The 16,636-nt window shown below is 44.3% G+C and overlaps 1 protein-coding gene across 1 annotated transcript in view; it reads left to right on the top strand.

Moving 5' to 3' along the window:
* Nucleotides 1-2,076: 2,076 nt before the first annotated feature.
* Nucleotides 2,077-16,636, top strand: part of ANKFY1 (ankyrin repeat and FYVE domain containing 1) — a 45,607-nt gene continuing 31,047 nt past the window's right edge. The window contains exons 1-4 of the mRNA XM_060756809.2: nt 2,077-2,146; nt 9,496-9,688; nt 10,914-11,032; nt 15,165-15,300. Of these exons, the coding sequence (XP_060612792.2) occupies nt 2,137-2,146; nt 9,496-9,688; nt 10,914-11,032; nt 15,165-15,300 (458 nt within the window). The 5' untranslated portion in view covers nt 2,077-2,136. The remainder of the gene's footprint in view (nt 2,147-9,495; nt 9,689-10,913; nt 11,033-15,164; nt 15,301-16,636) is intronic.

The following is a 16,636-nucleotide window of genomic DNA, read 5'->3' as shown; positions in this document are numbered from 1 at the left end:
TAGGATGTCTGTGGTGGAGGAAACACATACAATCTAGGATGAAATTGTCCCCGAATGAAAGACTTCATTTGGATTGTGGGCAATATGGTGTTGGTGGAGGACATTGGCAGGGCTCTTGGACATGTTCATGATGCTCACTATATCCTGACCAATTCCTCTGTTTGTTGTGTGCCATAGGAAAGGGTTAAGGGAGAAGCAGTGGGTGGGGTCATGCAAATTCCACACCAATTGAGAGAGTCAGAAACACTGGGATGTCTGTGGTGGAGGAAACACATACAATCTAGGATGAAATTGTCCCCAAATTAAAACCTTCACTTAGGTTGTGGGCAGTATGGTGTTGGTGGAGGACATTGGCAGGGCTCTTGGACATGTTCATGACGCTCACTATAATCTGCAATGTCATTGGAGGGAGGACCTTCAATGACATTGAGTAGTTGGAGTTTTCAAAAAAGCAGCACATTTGCAATCCTGTCTATTGTCTAACCCCCCCCCCCCCCCAAAGGAATTGAATTAAGGAGCCTGCTGTAGCACTCCGAGGCTGGGAACTAGTGGTGTGCATTTGAGTAAAAGCTTGTCCCGTTTTATTTCTGGGATTTGGTTTCGGGGCCCAGTCTATTTTTGGTACGCCTCCTGAAATTGGGAGGGTTGTTTTCAGTTGTTTTGTTTCAGGGCTGAAAATCAGCCCATTATGCGGAGGAGGGCTTCCCACCCACTGGCTCTCCTTCCTGAGGCACTCAGCTGCCTGTCAGTCATTAGCAAGTGTGTGTGGGCACTGCGCTTCTTCTCTTCCTCCTCCTCCCACCCTCCCTTGCGTCTACAACGTCCCGCATTCACTCATGGTCGGGCAGCCCCACATCTGGACCTCAGCAAATATGCTTTATCAGGGTGGAAGGAACCACTGCCCCTCCCTCCTTTCCACTCCTTTCCAGTGTGGCGGGTGATGGGGGGGATATATGTGTGTTGGGATGTCTGACTTGTGCAGACTTGGCTGCAGGTAGACACTAACAGGTGTGTGCAAGCTTTCCAGGCTTGCCCGCACACCTTACACACACTCCCTGGAAAGTGTGTGTGTGTGTGGCAGGGTGCAGGGAGACCGCCTTCCACCTGGAAACCAATGCCCTCACTGGGGGAGAACATGCAGGTCATGAATGTCCACAGTCACCTACGGATCCACCGCCAGGACACTACACTTAGAGGACCATCATCCTCGGACTACGAGGGATCGCCTAAGTAAGTAAGGTCCTTTCACTATTGGTTGCTCAACCTTGAAAACTGTGACATAGACACGGAGAACTGTGAAGCTCTGGCCCTTGAGCGCTCTAGCTGAAGGTCAGCTGTGACCAGCAGTGCTGTAGAATTTGAAGAGGCGCGAATGGAGGGCGAAAGAGTGAAATGCGCCAAGAGGAAGGTGTGTCAATCATAAAAACATGTAAAAACAATAACTATAAATGTAATATATAAATATAATAATAAAATAACACAATTTTTTTGGATTCTAAAGCGCCGGGCTTTCGTACAGCAGGTTAACCGCCAGCTGCAGTATGTCTTGCCAACCAAAAGCCTGGTTCGGGGTGAACACCTGGCCTTTAGCCCAGTTTCTGCCTACCTAGCAGTTTCGAAAACAGCCATGTGGGTAGATAAATAGGTACTGTCAATTTTTTTGTTCCTGGATTATAAAGTGCTGGGCTTTAGCACAGCAGGTTAACCACCAGCTGCAGTATGTCTTGGCAACCAAAAGTCTGGTTCGGGGTAAACACCTGACATTTAGCCCAGTTTCTGCCTACCTAGCAGTTTCGAAAACAGCCATGTAAGATAAATAGTTACTGTTAAGCAGGGAGGTGTTTAAGGCAAAGCCTAGGAGAAAGCTTAAGCGGCTGAGGGGAAAAAGGAAAGGGACTGGGGCTGTGAAGAATTGTGGGAGTTGGAGTCCAAAACACCTGGAAGGAGGCCTCAGAAAGTAACCTGGATTTTATGCGCGCTGTGCGCATGCGCTGGTAAAGGAGCGCAACCCCGCCCCTCCCTAGCGTTGATCGTACGGCGCCTGCGCAGTCCTGCTCGCTCGCTTTTTAAAAAGATCCCCTCCCTCAACTCTCGCGAGAAGTGGTGCTCCTCTGAGGAGGCGGCGGTGGCGCCAAGATGGCGGAAGGTAACCGGGAGGGTTTGAGGGGCGGGTTGGTTTGTGGCCGAGGGGCCCGTCTGGGGAGGCGGGAGGCGCTTTTGGGGGGCAAAGCGGGGCAGGGAGAGGGCGGCTGCTTCGTGAGAGCCCGCGGCGGGTTTGGGGTGGAGCAGGGGGCGGGACCACGCGAGGAAAGGCCCCGGCGGGCGGGCGGGCGTTGAGGTAGGCCGCGGCTCAAATAGGCCGCGCCTTGGAAGGAAGGGATCACTCTGCCTGCCTGTCTTTCTTTCTGTGTGTATCCACGTCTCTGTCTATCTATCTACCCATCTTTCTATCTATATGCCTATCTTTTTAGCTATCCCCTTAAGTCAACAATGTGATGCTTCAGCTAAAAAAGCATCAGTAGGAGTCTAGTGTCTAGATCCAGGGAAGTCATGCTCCCCATCCTCCATTCTGCCTTGGTTAGACCACATCTGGAGTACTGTGTCCTATTCTGTGCACTGCAGTTGAAGGGAGATGTTGACAGGCTGGAATGTGTCCAGAGGAGGGCGACTCAAAGGATCAAAGGTCTGGAGAACAAGCCCTATGAGGAGCGGCTTAAAGAGTTAGATGTTTAACCTGCAGAAGAGGAGAATGAGAAGAGACATGATTTGTTGTTCATTCGTTCAGTCGTTTCCGACTCTTTGTGACTTCATGGACCAGTCCATCCAGAGCTCCCTGTTGGTCGTCACCACCCCCAGCTCCTTCAAGGTCAAGCCAGTCAATTCAAGCCTTCCAGTATTCTTGCACTTGATCACATTCCCATATTATATGATTAAACACCCCTCTTTGTTCACAGCCATGCCAACACCTAACCTTGATCCCCTTGATTGAAGGGGAAATCAATAGAATGTTAAATTTACAAATAGTAATAATTAATAGAAATATACTACATTCACGGATAGCAGGAGTGAAGAATATACAAAAGGAAAAATTGGTTGACAAATTAATCGCGTGTGCACAGATTGTTTTAGTGAGGGGTTGGAAAGACAAAACAAAATGGACACTGATTAATTGGTATAGCTATATAGTTAATATGTTAAATGTGGAAATAACAAATTGCAAATGGAATAATATAGATAAAATTGAAAACGTTACAATAACTAAGAGGATGTAGGAACCAGTTAGGAATTATTTAGAGAATGTGTTAAGATGTGGAGTAGAAAAATTAAGACTGAGAGTGATATTTCAAATGTAACTTCTGTAGTTTGATGTATAAATGGCATGTACAAGGAGGGGAGGGTGGGAGTGGGAAAAAACCAATAAAACAAATGTTTGAAAAGCCAGTCAATTCAAGGATGCCATCCATCCATCTTGCCCTTGGTTGGCCCCTCTTCCTTTTTTCTTCCATTTTCCCCAGCATCATTGTCTTCTTTAAGTTTTGCTGTCTTCTCATGATGTGGCCAAAGTACTTCATCTTGGTCTCTACTATTCTTCCCTCCAATGAGCAGTCAGGCTTTATTTCCTGAAATATGGACTGGTTGGATCTTCTCGCAGTCCAAGGCACTCTCAGCACTTTCCTCCAACACCACAGTTCAAAAGTATCTCTCTTCCTTTGCTCAGTCTTCCTTATGGTCCAGCTCTCACATGTGTAGGGTTTTTTTGCGTGTCAGGAGCAACTTGAGAAACTGCAAGTTGCTTCTGGTGTGAGAGAATTGGCCGTCTGCAAGGACGTTGCCCAGGGGACGTCCAGATGATTTGATGTTTCTATCCTTGTGGGGGCTTCTCTCATGTCCCCACTTGGGGAGCTGGAGCTGACAGAGGGAGCTCATCCGCCTCTCCCTGGATTCAAACCTGCGACCTGTGGGGTTTAACCGGACATCCGTAGATGACTATGGGGAATACCATTGCTTTCACTATGCGGATCTTCATTTCCAGTATGATGTTTCTACTCTTCACTATTTATCGAGATTGGACATTGCTCTCCTCCCAAGAAGTAAGCGTCTCCTGATTTCCTGGCCACAGTCTGCGTCTGCAGTAATCTTTGCACCTAGAAATACAAAGTCTGTCACTTCCTCCTCGTTTTCTCCCTTTATTTCCCAGTTGTCAATCATTCTTGTTGCCATAATCTTGGTTTTTTTATGTTTAACTGCAACCCAGCTTTTGCGCTTTCTTCTTTCACCTTGATTAGAAGGCTCCTCAGCTTCTCAGTTTCGGCTATCAAAGTGGTGTCATCTGCATATCTACGTTTGATAGCCATGTATAAATATGTAAGGGGAAGTCATAGGGAGGAGGGACCAAGCTTGTTTTCTGCTTCCCTGGAGACTAGGACACAAGGGAGCAAACTACCAAAACAGGAGATTCCATCTGAACATTAGGAACAACTTCCTGATTGTGAGAACTTTTCAGCAGTGGAACTCTCTACCCCAAAGTGGAGGCTCCTTCTTTGGATGGCCATCTGTCGGGGTGCTTTAAATGTGATTTTCCTGCTTCTTGGCAGAATGGGGTTGGACTGGATGTGTATCTATCTACCTATCTTTCTATCTATATCAACTCTTTCTAACAATCTCATTCTAGCTATCTTTGTATGTTTCTATCAATCTACCCATCTTTCTAATTTTTTTTATCGTGTCAGGCAACTGAACAGTTGTATTACATTTTTGACGGATCAAACAAACAAACATACAAAAGACACAGAGTTTGCAAGCTTGGTAGTTGATTAAATGTCCTTTGACCAGTATCTGGCCACTTGGAGTGCTTCTGGTGTTGCCGCAAGAAGATCCTCCATGGTGCATGTGGCAGGGCTCAGGGTGCAATGCAGCAGGTGGTCAGTGGTTTGCTCTTCTCCACACTTGCATGTCATGGATTCCACTTTGTGGCCCCATTTCTTTAGGTTGGCTCTGCATCTCGTGGTGCCAGAACGCAGTCTGTTCAGCGCCTTCCAAGTCGCCCAGTCTTCTGTGTGCCCAGGGGGGAGCCTCTCATCTGGTATCAGCCATTGATTGAGGCTCTGGGTTTGAGCCTGCCACTTTTGGACTCTCACTTGCTGAGGTGTTCCAGCGAGTGTCCCTGTAGATCTTAGAAAACTATTTCTTGATTTAAGTTGTTGACGTGCTGGTTGATGCCCAAACAAGGGATGAGCTGGAGATGTCTCTGCCTTGGTCTTTCACTATTGGTTGCTACTTCCCGGCGGATGTCAGGTGGTGCAATACCGGCTAAGCAGTGTAATTTCTCCAGTGGTGTAGGGCGCAGACACCCCGTGATAATGCTGCATGTCTCATTAAGAGCCACATTCACTGCTTTAGCGTGGTGAGATGTGTTCCACACTGGGCATGCATATTGTTTCTAGCACCCACTTTTTGCTTGATATTCAGGCAGTGCTTCTTGTAGGTCAGAGCACGATCCAGAGTGACTCCCAGGTATTTGGGTGCGCTGCAATGCTCCAGTGGGATTCCTTCCCAGGTGATCCTCAGAGCTCGGGATGCTTGTCTGTTCTTGAGATGAAAAGCACATGTCTGTGTTTTAGATAGGTTAGGGATCAGCTGGTTTTCCCTGTAATAGGCAGTAAGAGCACCTAGAGCTTCGTAGAGCTTCTGTTCAACCATCTCAAAGCTCCCTGCTTGAGTAGTAATGGCACGATCATCTTTCTATCAATATCTACTTATCTTTCTATCGCTTTCTATGTATCTATGAACCTATCTTCCTATCTATCTATCTTTCTATCAAAACTTATCTTTTTATATATACCCACTTCTCTTTCTATCTATCTATCTATCTATCCATCTATTTATTTATTTATGTCATTTTTATCCTGCCCATATCAGCCCGAAGGCGACTCAGGGCGGCATACAGACCAGCAACAATTAGATGTAGTATATAATACATACATATCAGTAGTATATAATACATACATATCAGTTAAAAGCAGTCAAATCACATCATAATACATATAAAAACCATAGAAGCAATAAAAACAATAAAAATCTATAAAACAGTGTCTTTCAATTCAATCTACCCAACTTTCTATCTATATTAACTTCTCTTTCTAGCTATTGCTTTCTGTCTATATAGCTATCAGTCTACCCATCTATCTGTGTATCTACTCTATTATTGTTATTACATTTATTATTTTACTCTATTGTTAATATTACATTTATTATTTTACTCTATTATTATTGGAAGGATATGTAAGTACATTTATATTGAAGAAGATTAGAATAATGGTTTAATCATAGTTGGACAGTCTTATCTTAAATTAGTTTTACGTAAATATTCAAAATCATTTAACCTACTGATGCCTCAGTTAATGTAATTTGATCAGGATCTGTTTTTATTTTGAAATTGACTAGTAGCAGTTGCATTTCCCATCCTCGGCTTACACTCAAGTCAATATGTTTTTGCAGTTTTTGTGGTCAAATTAGGTACTTTGGCTTATATTTGGATCGGCTTATACTCAAGTATACACAGTAATATTATTGGCAGCTCACTGTTCTCTTCCTGTGTCTTCTCCAACCAAAAGAGATTGTGCGGAAGCTGAAGAGCCATGAAGATAAACACAGAATTAAACACTTTTCAAATCAGGATCAAATTTTGTTATATAGTGTTGTTATTGTTGTTGTTGCTCTTTTTGTACAGATTGGGATCCTATATCCAAGATCTCCAAGATCCCTTCTCATGATGTATGTATGCACAAATACAGCCATTCCAAAACACTTGACCCAACCATTTTAGACAAGTATATTCAGTCCCTAATGGGAAAACAGAATATTCGTGTTGCATTTTGTTTGTGCCAGTCGATTGGGACATCCAGTGACAAGCAACCGTTTTTCGGAATGAAGTTGCTCAGTTCCTCAACACTCATTATTACACAACTCAGAATTGTGTAACCTCTATCCAGATTTTCCAATTTGTGATGATTGTGCAGATTTCCTCCGAGTTCTTTCCATACAGTCAGAGATCTCAATGTTGCATGTGTCATTTGTTTCCTCAGTAAATGTCGCTGGAGAATAGGAAGGACAGCAGTTTCTTGTGCGAGGGTCCGCTTTGTCAGTTTCCTTTTCCTCTACGTTTCTGAAAAAAGTTGTAGTTAGTAATCATGTGCATTCAGGGTAAACTGACTATTTGAATGTTTTCATACTGTTTTTATTTAAATTGTATATTTATGCTTTTGATTGTGGGCACCATGGTGTGCCGGTTGTTAGCCACCCTGAGTCCCTCTGCGAAGGTCGAAATAGGACGGGATACGAAATAATGTCCGAAATAAATAATAATAAATAATAACCTTGATCCGTTTTGTATTGCGGCTTTTGGTCAGGGCCCCGATCCATTTTGACTGAGTCTAACGAAATTGGGAGGTCAGATATCTGTTTTGTATTTTCTTCCATCCCATTATTGGGGGGGGGGGGCTTCACCCATAGACCCAAAGCACCTACGGGTACAGGCTTTGGGCCTAACCGCTAGGGTCTGCAGCCGAGCTCCGAGCTTACTCAGCACTTGGTTGCAGGCCTGCAAACCTCGGGTGCATCGGCCCAAAGCCCGCACCTGTAGGCTCAAAGACCTGGGGTGCCTGTAGCTGAGCTCAAAGACCTGGGGTGCCTGTAGCTGAGTGCTCCTTACTCGGTACTTGGCTGCAGGCCCTGCAAGGCCCGGATGCGTAGGCCCAAAATGCCACGGTGCCTGCAGGCGAGTGCTGAGAAAGGAGAGCTCCTTACTTGGCACTCGGCTGCAGGATCTGCCAGACCCCGGTGCTTTGGGCCTATGTGCATGGCAGTTGAACTGAAAAGCATGTTTGGAGTTGGTGCCCACACCCGCTTGCCTTTCGTATCAATTTTATTTTCGTTCCAGGAGGACAAACGGACAGAACGAAATGGAAACACGAATCAAATGGTAGAGACAAATTTTGTCCCCATCACTAGTAGTTAGTTGTTTGGTTTCTCACAGCTGCGTGAGCAGATGGCAATAGATCAGCACAGCGAAAACGTGGGCAGGAACGTTTGTGAAAAGCAAATAGGACTTTCCTTGTTGGTAAAACTGCAAGGCACAGTTTTGCAACAGTTCCTGTCGACTGCCACTTACAGAAATGTGATAATTGACCAAAATTAACCCTGAATAAATGGTAGGGGGTGCATTCTGTTTACAATTGTAGAGAAAAAGGTGCATTTTTGGCATTTTAAATAATGTCCAGGCATATTTCAAAAGTTATCTGAGAAGAGACACCACATGTGAGAGGAGGACCGCTTTGAGTCTTGTGAAGAGAAAAGTGGGGTGTAAATAAACATAATAATAAAGGAGAGATGCTTATTTTGAGTGCTCTGTTTTTGTGAAAAGTTATGTGAAGTACTACAAACGAAGAGCAATGCTGCATTAAACAAGGGCTGTCTAGCCTGATTTTCTGATGACCTTGTGGCCAATGAAAGCATCCAGCAGGACAAAAAAGGCTCATTATTTTTTTTTAAAAAATGTACTCTAACTGCAGAATCTTCTTCTTACCTTAGATGATCTCACGTTGTCCGAGTATGATAGCCTTCCAAGTGTAGTGTCTTGGTGGTGGGTCTGTAGGGGATTGTGGAGCCCTATTCTTGACCTACACGTTCTTCCACAGTGAGAGCATCCATGTGGAAGGCGGTCCTGGTCAGGATTGGTTTGACGCACCTTCCTCTTGGCACGTTTCTCCCTTCCACCCTCTATTTGTTCCTTTTCGAATTCCACAGCACTGTTGGTCACAGCTGACCTCCAATTAGAGCACTAAAGGACCAAGGCTTCCCAGTTCTTGCCTGTCTATACTATACTATACTATGGTTTTTAAGCTTGGCTTTAAACCCATCCTTAAATTTCTTTTCCTGTGTTACGTCATGTAATTTGTTTCATATATACTGTACACATAGTCTGAAAGTATCGTTATATATCATTTCAATACGTTGTGGATAGTGTAACAGTTGCTCCCAGGTCTTTTTGGATTTCATTCCTCTCTGCCCGTTGCCTGTGATCTCTCCCTCCTCGGCTAACACTCTGCACATCTAGGAACGTGGGCCATAGGTCAGGTGCGCTTTGAATTGTTTGTGGAGAGTCCAAAGGGAATAGGTCTTTCCTCTGTCGCTAAGGTCAGCCACTTTTGTGTGTGCGTGTGTGTGTGTGAATATACTGTATATACTCGAGTATAAGCCGACCCAAATATAAGCCAAGGCAGCTAATTACACAAAATACACAAAATAATAATAATAATAATAATGAGCTTAGCCCCTTTTGTCTCCTCTAGGAGACAGTCTCTTTGCAGTAAGGTTTAGGATCAACTTAAAACAGAGAGAGACCTTGTGAGCTTCGGGAGACACAGCATGAGCTCCTTCCCCTTTTGCAAAGTTGTGACCCTCTCTTTTTTGTGCATGTTGTCTTTTGCTTTGCAGAAGAGGTGGCCAAACTGGAGAAACACCTCATGCTTCTTCGCCAGGAATACGTCAAGCTGCAGAAGAAGCTGACCGAGACCGAGAGGAAATGCGCTCTCCTGGCCGCTCAGTCCAACAAAGAGAACGCCAGCGAGTCTTTCATCAGCCGACTGCTTTCCATAGTTGCCGAGCTCTATCAGCAGGAGCAATACAGGTCAGGAAAGGCGAGAGACTCTGGCCCTGGGCCTTGGAGCAGGAGGTGCGGGGGCAGTTTTGAAGCAATAATAATTTTATTACTATTACTAGCTTGGGTCCCCGATGTTGCCTGGGTGATTTGAAAAAGTCAATTTTGTAATTATACAAAATGTATAAGGTTGTGAGTGAACTACATCTCACATCACGCTACATTAACCCCAAGGAAATCCATTAGTAGGGTTAAGTGTGTATCATGGGTAGGGTTGAGTGTGCTCTCTGGCTGCAGGATAAACTACAACTCTCACTATGGTGAGTCAGTCACCTCAAACCCCTCCAAGTAGGTTGAGCTGGTTATGGGGGTTTTGTGTGCCAAGTTTGGTCCAGGTTCTCTGGTTGTGGGTGAACTACAACGCCCAGAAAGAAAGGTCAGTTCCCCCAAACCCTTCCAGTAATCAAATTTTGGCATATCAGACAAGTGTGTCAAGTTTGGACTGGATCCATCGGTGTTTGGGTTCACAATACTCTGGATGTGGGTGAACTACAACTCCCAGAAAGGAAGGTCAGTTCCCCCAAACCCTTCCAGTAATCAAATTTTGGCATATCAGACATGTGTGTCAAGTTTGGACCAGATCCATTGGTGTTTGGGTTCACAGTACTCTGGATGTGGGTGAACTACAACTCCACTAAATCAAGGTGAATTTTCCCCAAAGACCTCCAGTGTTTTTTTCTGGTCATGGGCCAGGTGAGATGAATTAATGCTACATGGGATCTCTTACAAATCTAGGATTCTATAGTTGCATTATTATTATTATTATTATTATTATTATTATGTATTTTTATTAAGTAGAGGCTGGGTGGCCACCTCTCGGGGATGCTTTGATTGTGCTTTTCCTGCTTGGCAGAAATAACGAAGTTAGATTAGATGCTCCATGGGGTCTCTTCCAACAAGATTCTATAGTACTATTAATATTATTATTGTATGGCTATTATCATTAAGCAGAGGCTGGGTGACCATCTGTTGGGGATGCATTGATTGTGCTTTTCCTACATGGCGGAAAGAAGGGGCTTGAATTAGTTGGCTCGTGTGGTCTTTCCAGTCCTATGTTTCGGAGCCCGAAGAATATGCAAAAGAAGCATGAATACATTTGATCCCTTCCCTTAACCCTGAATTTTGATGCAATCTCGGCAAGTGCCATAAAGTCCTCTGAAGCCCTGCTGTGTGTGTGTGTGTTGTGTTTCTCCAGTGACCTGAGGATAAAGGTTGGGGACAAGAGCATCAGCGCTCACAAATTCGTCTTGGCAGCCCGGAGCGAGTCTTGGAGCCTGGCCAACCTGGCCTCCACTGAAGAGCTGGATCTGTCAGGTCCGTTCATATTTATATCTATATATCTATATTTAAATATTATTGTGTACTAGCCGTCCCCTGCCACGTGTTGCTGTGGCCCAGTCTTTTGATCTGGAAAATAAAGTAATGAGAAAGCGTTGGTTTCTAATATATGTAATTTCTTTATGCTTGTGCGTAAACAGTATTTCTTGTTGCTTCTTTGTCAGTGTTGATGTGGAGATTGTCTGGTTTGCCTTCTCTGGAACATGCAACATATAGTTGTCCTTCTTTAGGGGTCCCTTTCAAATCTATGATACTATATCTGTGTGTGTGTGAATTATATCTATATTTATGGCTGGATGGCTCTTTGGCAGGAGGGCTCTGATTACATTTTCTTGCCCTGGTGAAGGGAGTTGGACTGCATGGCCTTGAGTAATTTCTGTTGGTCATGGGGGTTCTGTGTGAGAAGTTTGCCCCAATTCTGTCATTGGTTCAGAACAGTCTTTCATTGTTGGTGAACTATAAATCCCAGTAACTACAACTCCCAAATGTCAAGGTCTATTTCCCCCAAACTCCACCTGTGTTCATATTTAGGTATATGGAATATTTGTGCCAAGTTTGGTCCAGATCCATCATTGTTTGAGTCCATGGTGCTTTCTGGATATAGGTGAACGACAACTCCCAAACTCAAGGTCAATGCTCACCAAACCCTTCTGGTGTTTTCTCTTGGTCATGGGAGTCCTGTATGCCCCGTTTGGTTCATTTCTATTATGCTATTTGGTTGTAGGTGAACTATAAATCCAAGCAACTACAACTCCCAAAAGACAAAATCATTTTTTTAAGTGAAGGACATACATTAGGTTGTTAGGTGTATGCTGTCCAAATTTGGTGTCAATTTGTCCAGTTATGTTAGTCCCACAAACGAACATTACATTTTTATTTATATAGATGGATTACAAGCAGAAAACGAAAGCAAAGTACAAATAATACAGGAACCAGCAGAAACTGTACAGTTTTGTCATCTTACCAAACCCATTCCCTCCTTCCCTGCACCCGTGAACCGACCACCTACAGTTGAGGGAAAAAAGAATTTAGTCAGATAACAATTGCACAAGTTCTCCCACTTAAAAAGATGAGAGAGGCCTGTAATTGACATAATAGGTAGAACACAACTTATGAGAGACAACATGAAAAAACACATCCAGAAATCACATTGTCTGATTTTTAACAAATTTATTTGCAAAAGAAGAACAGCCTGCCAATAATAATACTATAACATATAATCTATATGAATGTGCCAAGTATGGTCAGTTGGTCCCACAACCAGGTCTTGAATTTCTTCCCAAAGGACAGGAGGGAGGAAGGGAGTTCCACAGCTGAGGCGCCACCACTGAGAAGGCCCTGTCTCTCATCCCTACCAACCACGTTTACGATGGTGGTGGGATCGAGAGCAGGGCCTCTCCAGCTGCTCTTAGGCTTCGTGAAGGTTCGTAACAGGAGATAAGTTCAGACAGGTAATCTGGGCCAGAACCATACAGAGCTTTAAAGGTTGAGACCAGCACTTTGAACTGTTCTCGATAGCAGATCGGCAGCAAGTGGAGCTGGCATAGCAGAGGGATTGTATGTTCTCTGCATGCCGCTCCATTGAGCAGCTTGGCTGCCACGTGTTGGACTAGTTGAAGCTTCCAAGCAGTCTTCAAAGGCAGCCTCGTGTTGAGTTCGTTGCAGTAGTTTATTCAGGGATATAACATGATTTTTTATGGATGCTTGAAATATAAGCCCTGTTTCAAAAATAAGCTTTAGTTGCAGTTCAGTAAAAAGTCAGTCTGGAAAAAAAAGACATTCCCCTGAAAATAAGCCCTAGGACAAAACCTTGGGAGCAAAAAATAATATATTTATATTAATAAAAATTATATAATATATAAAAATTAATATATAAGACTGTCTTATTTTGGGGGAAAACATTGTAGCTGTGCGGCCAAAATTTTTGTTTGTTTCTTTAACTGTACCAACCCACATGGGGAAAAAGCTCCTTTCTGCATCTTGCACCTCCAGCATTTGCCTTGATAAGATTAATCATCTCTAGTGTTATATTGCTTCTATCAAGCGTTTTGTACATATTTTCTTGGTCCATTCATGGTGAAGCTTTTGTCTCCAGAGCCAGGAGAGGTCGGTGGTGTTTAGTTCTGGTTCAATGGACGGGCTTGTCTCTCTTTCGTTTAATGAGGTTGGGGTTGAGTGTGGTGGGGGCTTCCTCTTTCTGGCATTGCAGGGAAACAAAGCTGGTGGAATGGTTTCCTTTGGATTTGAGCGCTGGCGTGGGAACTCTTGGCATGTAACTGCTGCCAATCTGGCCGTTTGGAGTCTTAGGAGACCCCTTTTGTCCCCCCAGCCTCTTCAAAGGAACCTGGCATTTCTTGCTCTTGGAAAGAAAGCTTTCTTTTGAAAAACTAAAATGAGGTAGAACAATATGTTGGGTGAGTGGGCTTAATAACAAAAGACCCTCCTCATAAATGTACAGCAGAGTAGCTTATCAGCAGCAGCGTGACCCAGCGTCAGTTGATACAAAGAACCCAAACACACAGACCAATGTTATCTCTTCCGTAGGAGGCTTTTCTTTGTAGCAAAATAATATGGTTGCACTATTTACAAGAACAAGGTTTCCTTGACACAGATTAAGTCCAACCTTCACTCTAGAGCTTCACACACGAGGCCTTCAACCTGGGGCTTCCTCTCACCAAAGCTTCTCACAGCAGAACTTCTCATACTCTAAAGCCTTCACACAGACTAAGGCCTATCTCACACAGAGGCTTCTCTCACAGACTAAGCCCTGCCTCACACTGTGAGGCCTTCTCTCACAGACTAAGGCCTCCCTCACACTGTGAGGCCTTCTCTCACAGACTAAGGCCTACATCACACTGTGAGGCCTTCTCTCGCAGACTAAGCCCTACCTCAAACTGTGAGGCCTTTTCTCAAAACTAAGGCCTACCTTACATTGTGAGACTGTCTCTCACAGACCAAGGCCTACCTCACACAGAGACTTCTCTCGCAGACTAAGCCCTACCTCACACTTGAGGCCTTTTCTCACAGACCAAGGGCTGCCTCACACTGTGAGGTCTTCTCTCACAGACTGAAGCCTACCTCACAGTGTGAGACCTTCTCTCACAAACTAAGGCCTACCTCAAACAGAGGCTTCTCTCACACTGTGAGGCCTCACAGACTGAGACCTTGCTCCCACTGAGGCAAACTAACACAGAGGCCTACTGAGCTACAGGCACACCTGCTTATATTGAACTGCAGCTTTTGTTGCGTCATTGCATCCATTTAATCCTTTCAGTGCTTGACTCTCATTTTTGTAATTAAAAATACCTAGTTAATATTTAATATTTTTGACACAAGAACATAGATAACTGGAGCTGCCAGCGGTGCCAGGACACTACATTGGCTCTGATAGTTTCACAGGGCTGTTGCCACCCTTTTGGGGCGCCGCTGAATCCTTGCCAGGCTCAGTTGGTTAAAAGGCGATTGGGCGATGCCACATTGTGGTCCACACCCTCTGTCTTGCACCCTCCTTTCACCCAAAACTTATCTATCATTATAGCCGTTGTTTTGCAGTAGTTACAGGAAGGCTGAAAAACACAGGGAACAGCAGCACACAGCATATCTAACACAACATTTGGAAAGCAAATTATCTTGATGCATATGGACTATTTCATATATTGGACATTTAATGTTCTTGCTGCTTTGCCTACATACATTCTTCAATAAACTGCTTGCTGATTTGACCAAGCAGGTGTGGTGTTTAAGGTCAGAGGTGTGCCTGCTCTGGTGTACGACACCCTAGGTGTATCGGTATATAAATTAGGGATAAAATCAAATATTTCCTGATTTATTCAGTGTCGGTGTTCAGTCAACACTCTTTTTTGCTGTGCCGCTAAAAATATCATTGTGGGGGCCTCTGCACCGTAGAATTAATGCAGTTTGATGCGGCTTTCAATGCCATTGCTCAGTGTTGCAGTACCTTGGCAGTTGTCAATTGGCGAGGCACCAGTGCTCCTTGGCAGAGGAGTTGGTGCAGGGTTTGTAGGCTTGACTTTGAGGTCTTTATGGGCTTAAAGGCACAATGCGCAGTGTTGCTAGGTCTAAACTCTCTATAATGTTCTCCTTCCAGACGCTGACCCTGAGGTGACCATGGCGATGCTGCGCTGGATCTACACCGATGACCTGGAGCTGAGGGAGGACGACCTCTTCCTGACGGAGCTGATGAAGCTCGCCAACCGGTTCCAGCTGCAGCTCCTCCGGGAAAGGCAAGTCTGGGAATGAGCAATGGTAATGAGTTTGTTGGTAGGAGACCTAGTCCTTGCACTTTACTACTACTCCCTACACAGAGATATAGTGCTCTTTCATATTGCCCTTGATTCCTAATTTTGTCATCTGGCTTTTGCACTTTATCCATCAGTCTTGTTCTCACAACTGATTTGCACCAGTCCGCCCGTAGATTCCAGGCCATTGGTTGTTTGCTGAATGGTTGATTTATACTGTGTTATGTTGTTGTTTGTTTTATATTGTTTTGTGACATTGTTTTAATAATTTTAGTGTTATATTTTAACTGTGTTGACTAGGCTTGTCCCCATGTAAGCGGCCCCGAGTCCCTTTGGGGAGATGGAGGCGGGATACAAAAATAAAGTTATTATTGTTATTATTATCTTGAAGCTCATTAATCTCAGCACATAGAGTTTCGGCCTCTTAACTCCTTTTCCCAGAGATCGGCTATGCTTCTTCCTCTGGAATGTGGCCTTGACTAGCTGAAGACACAGACTGCTCCGTTTCAGGACTTAAAATCTCAGGCCCAGAATCCCCCATTAACAATAATATCAGACACCACCATGGGATGAACTACAACATTTGGGGGCAGTCTGTGGAGAGATACTGATATAGATCTGGATCTGACTTTAGTTACACTTCAAAAATGTCCCTCATCCATCTTACATACAATTCCAACATAAGAACAAACCTACACAATCTCTCTTGTTTGCAACCTTGGGACGGTCTCTATGTAGGTAGGTGGCTCTCACATCCTCAATCAAAACACCCCCACCTCTCTCAATGGCTCCACATAGGAATTCATAAATACAGAATTGGACACCTTTCTCCTGATACCGTCCCATCCGTTGTAGTTCAGCCTGTGACTGTGTCTGATGTTCATGATGGTAATGGGCTTGATGGTTTTTCTGGGTCTGGGCACTGGGGATGAGGGTTTTCCTGGGCCTGAATTAAGTCCAGGCGAGAGGCCTGAGGTGAATCATGAACGGAGTGTTCCTCCTCCAGATTCACAAGGTCACGTTCCTTTCTCTGAGAAACAACTATCTTCTGAGGATAAGTTGTAAGGTGCAGACATTAATGAGAGTGAAGATAGAAAGCAAGACTTTGGTAAACAGAGACAGAGTTCTCAGGTGCAATGAAGGTCAATTCGTCTGCAGGAAAAGAGAGATAAGAAATGTTTATCTGGTTGTAAGGGCAAGAGAAATGCTTTCCTTTCTGTTCTGGGGTCAGGAAAAGCTTTATTTTTTTCCATGTCAGGAGTGACTTGAGAACCTGCAAGTCACTTCTGGTGTGAGAGAATTGACCACCTGCAAGGATGTT

The sequence above is a fragment of the Anolis sagrei genome, chromosome 11 (genome assembly GCF_037176765.1).
Source record: "Anolis sagrei isolate rAnoSag1 chromosome 11, rAnoSag1.mat, whole genome shotgun sequence".
Lineage (NCBI taxonomy): Eukaryota > Metazoa > Chordata > Lepidosauria > Squamata > Dactyloidae > Anolis > Anolis sagrei.
This window is presented reverse-complemented; position numbering and strand designations above follow the sequence as displayed.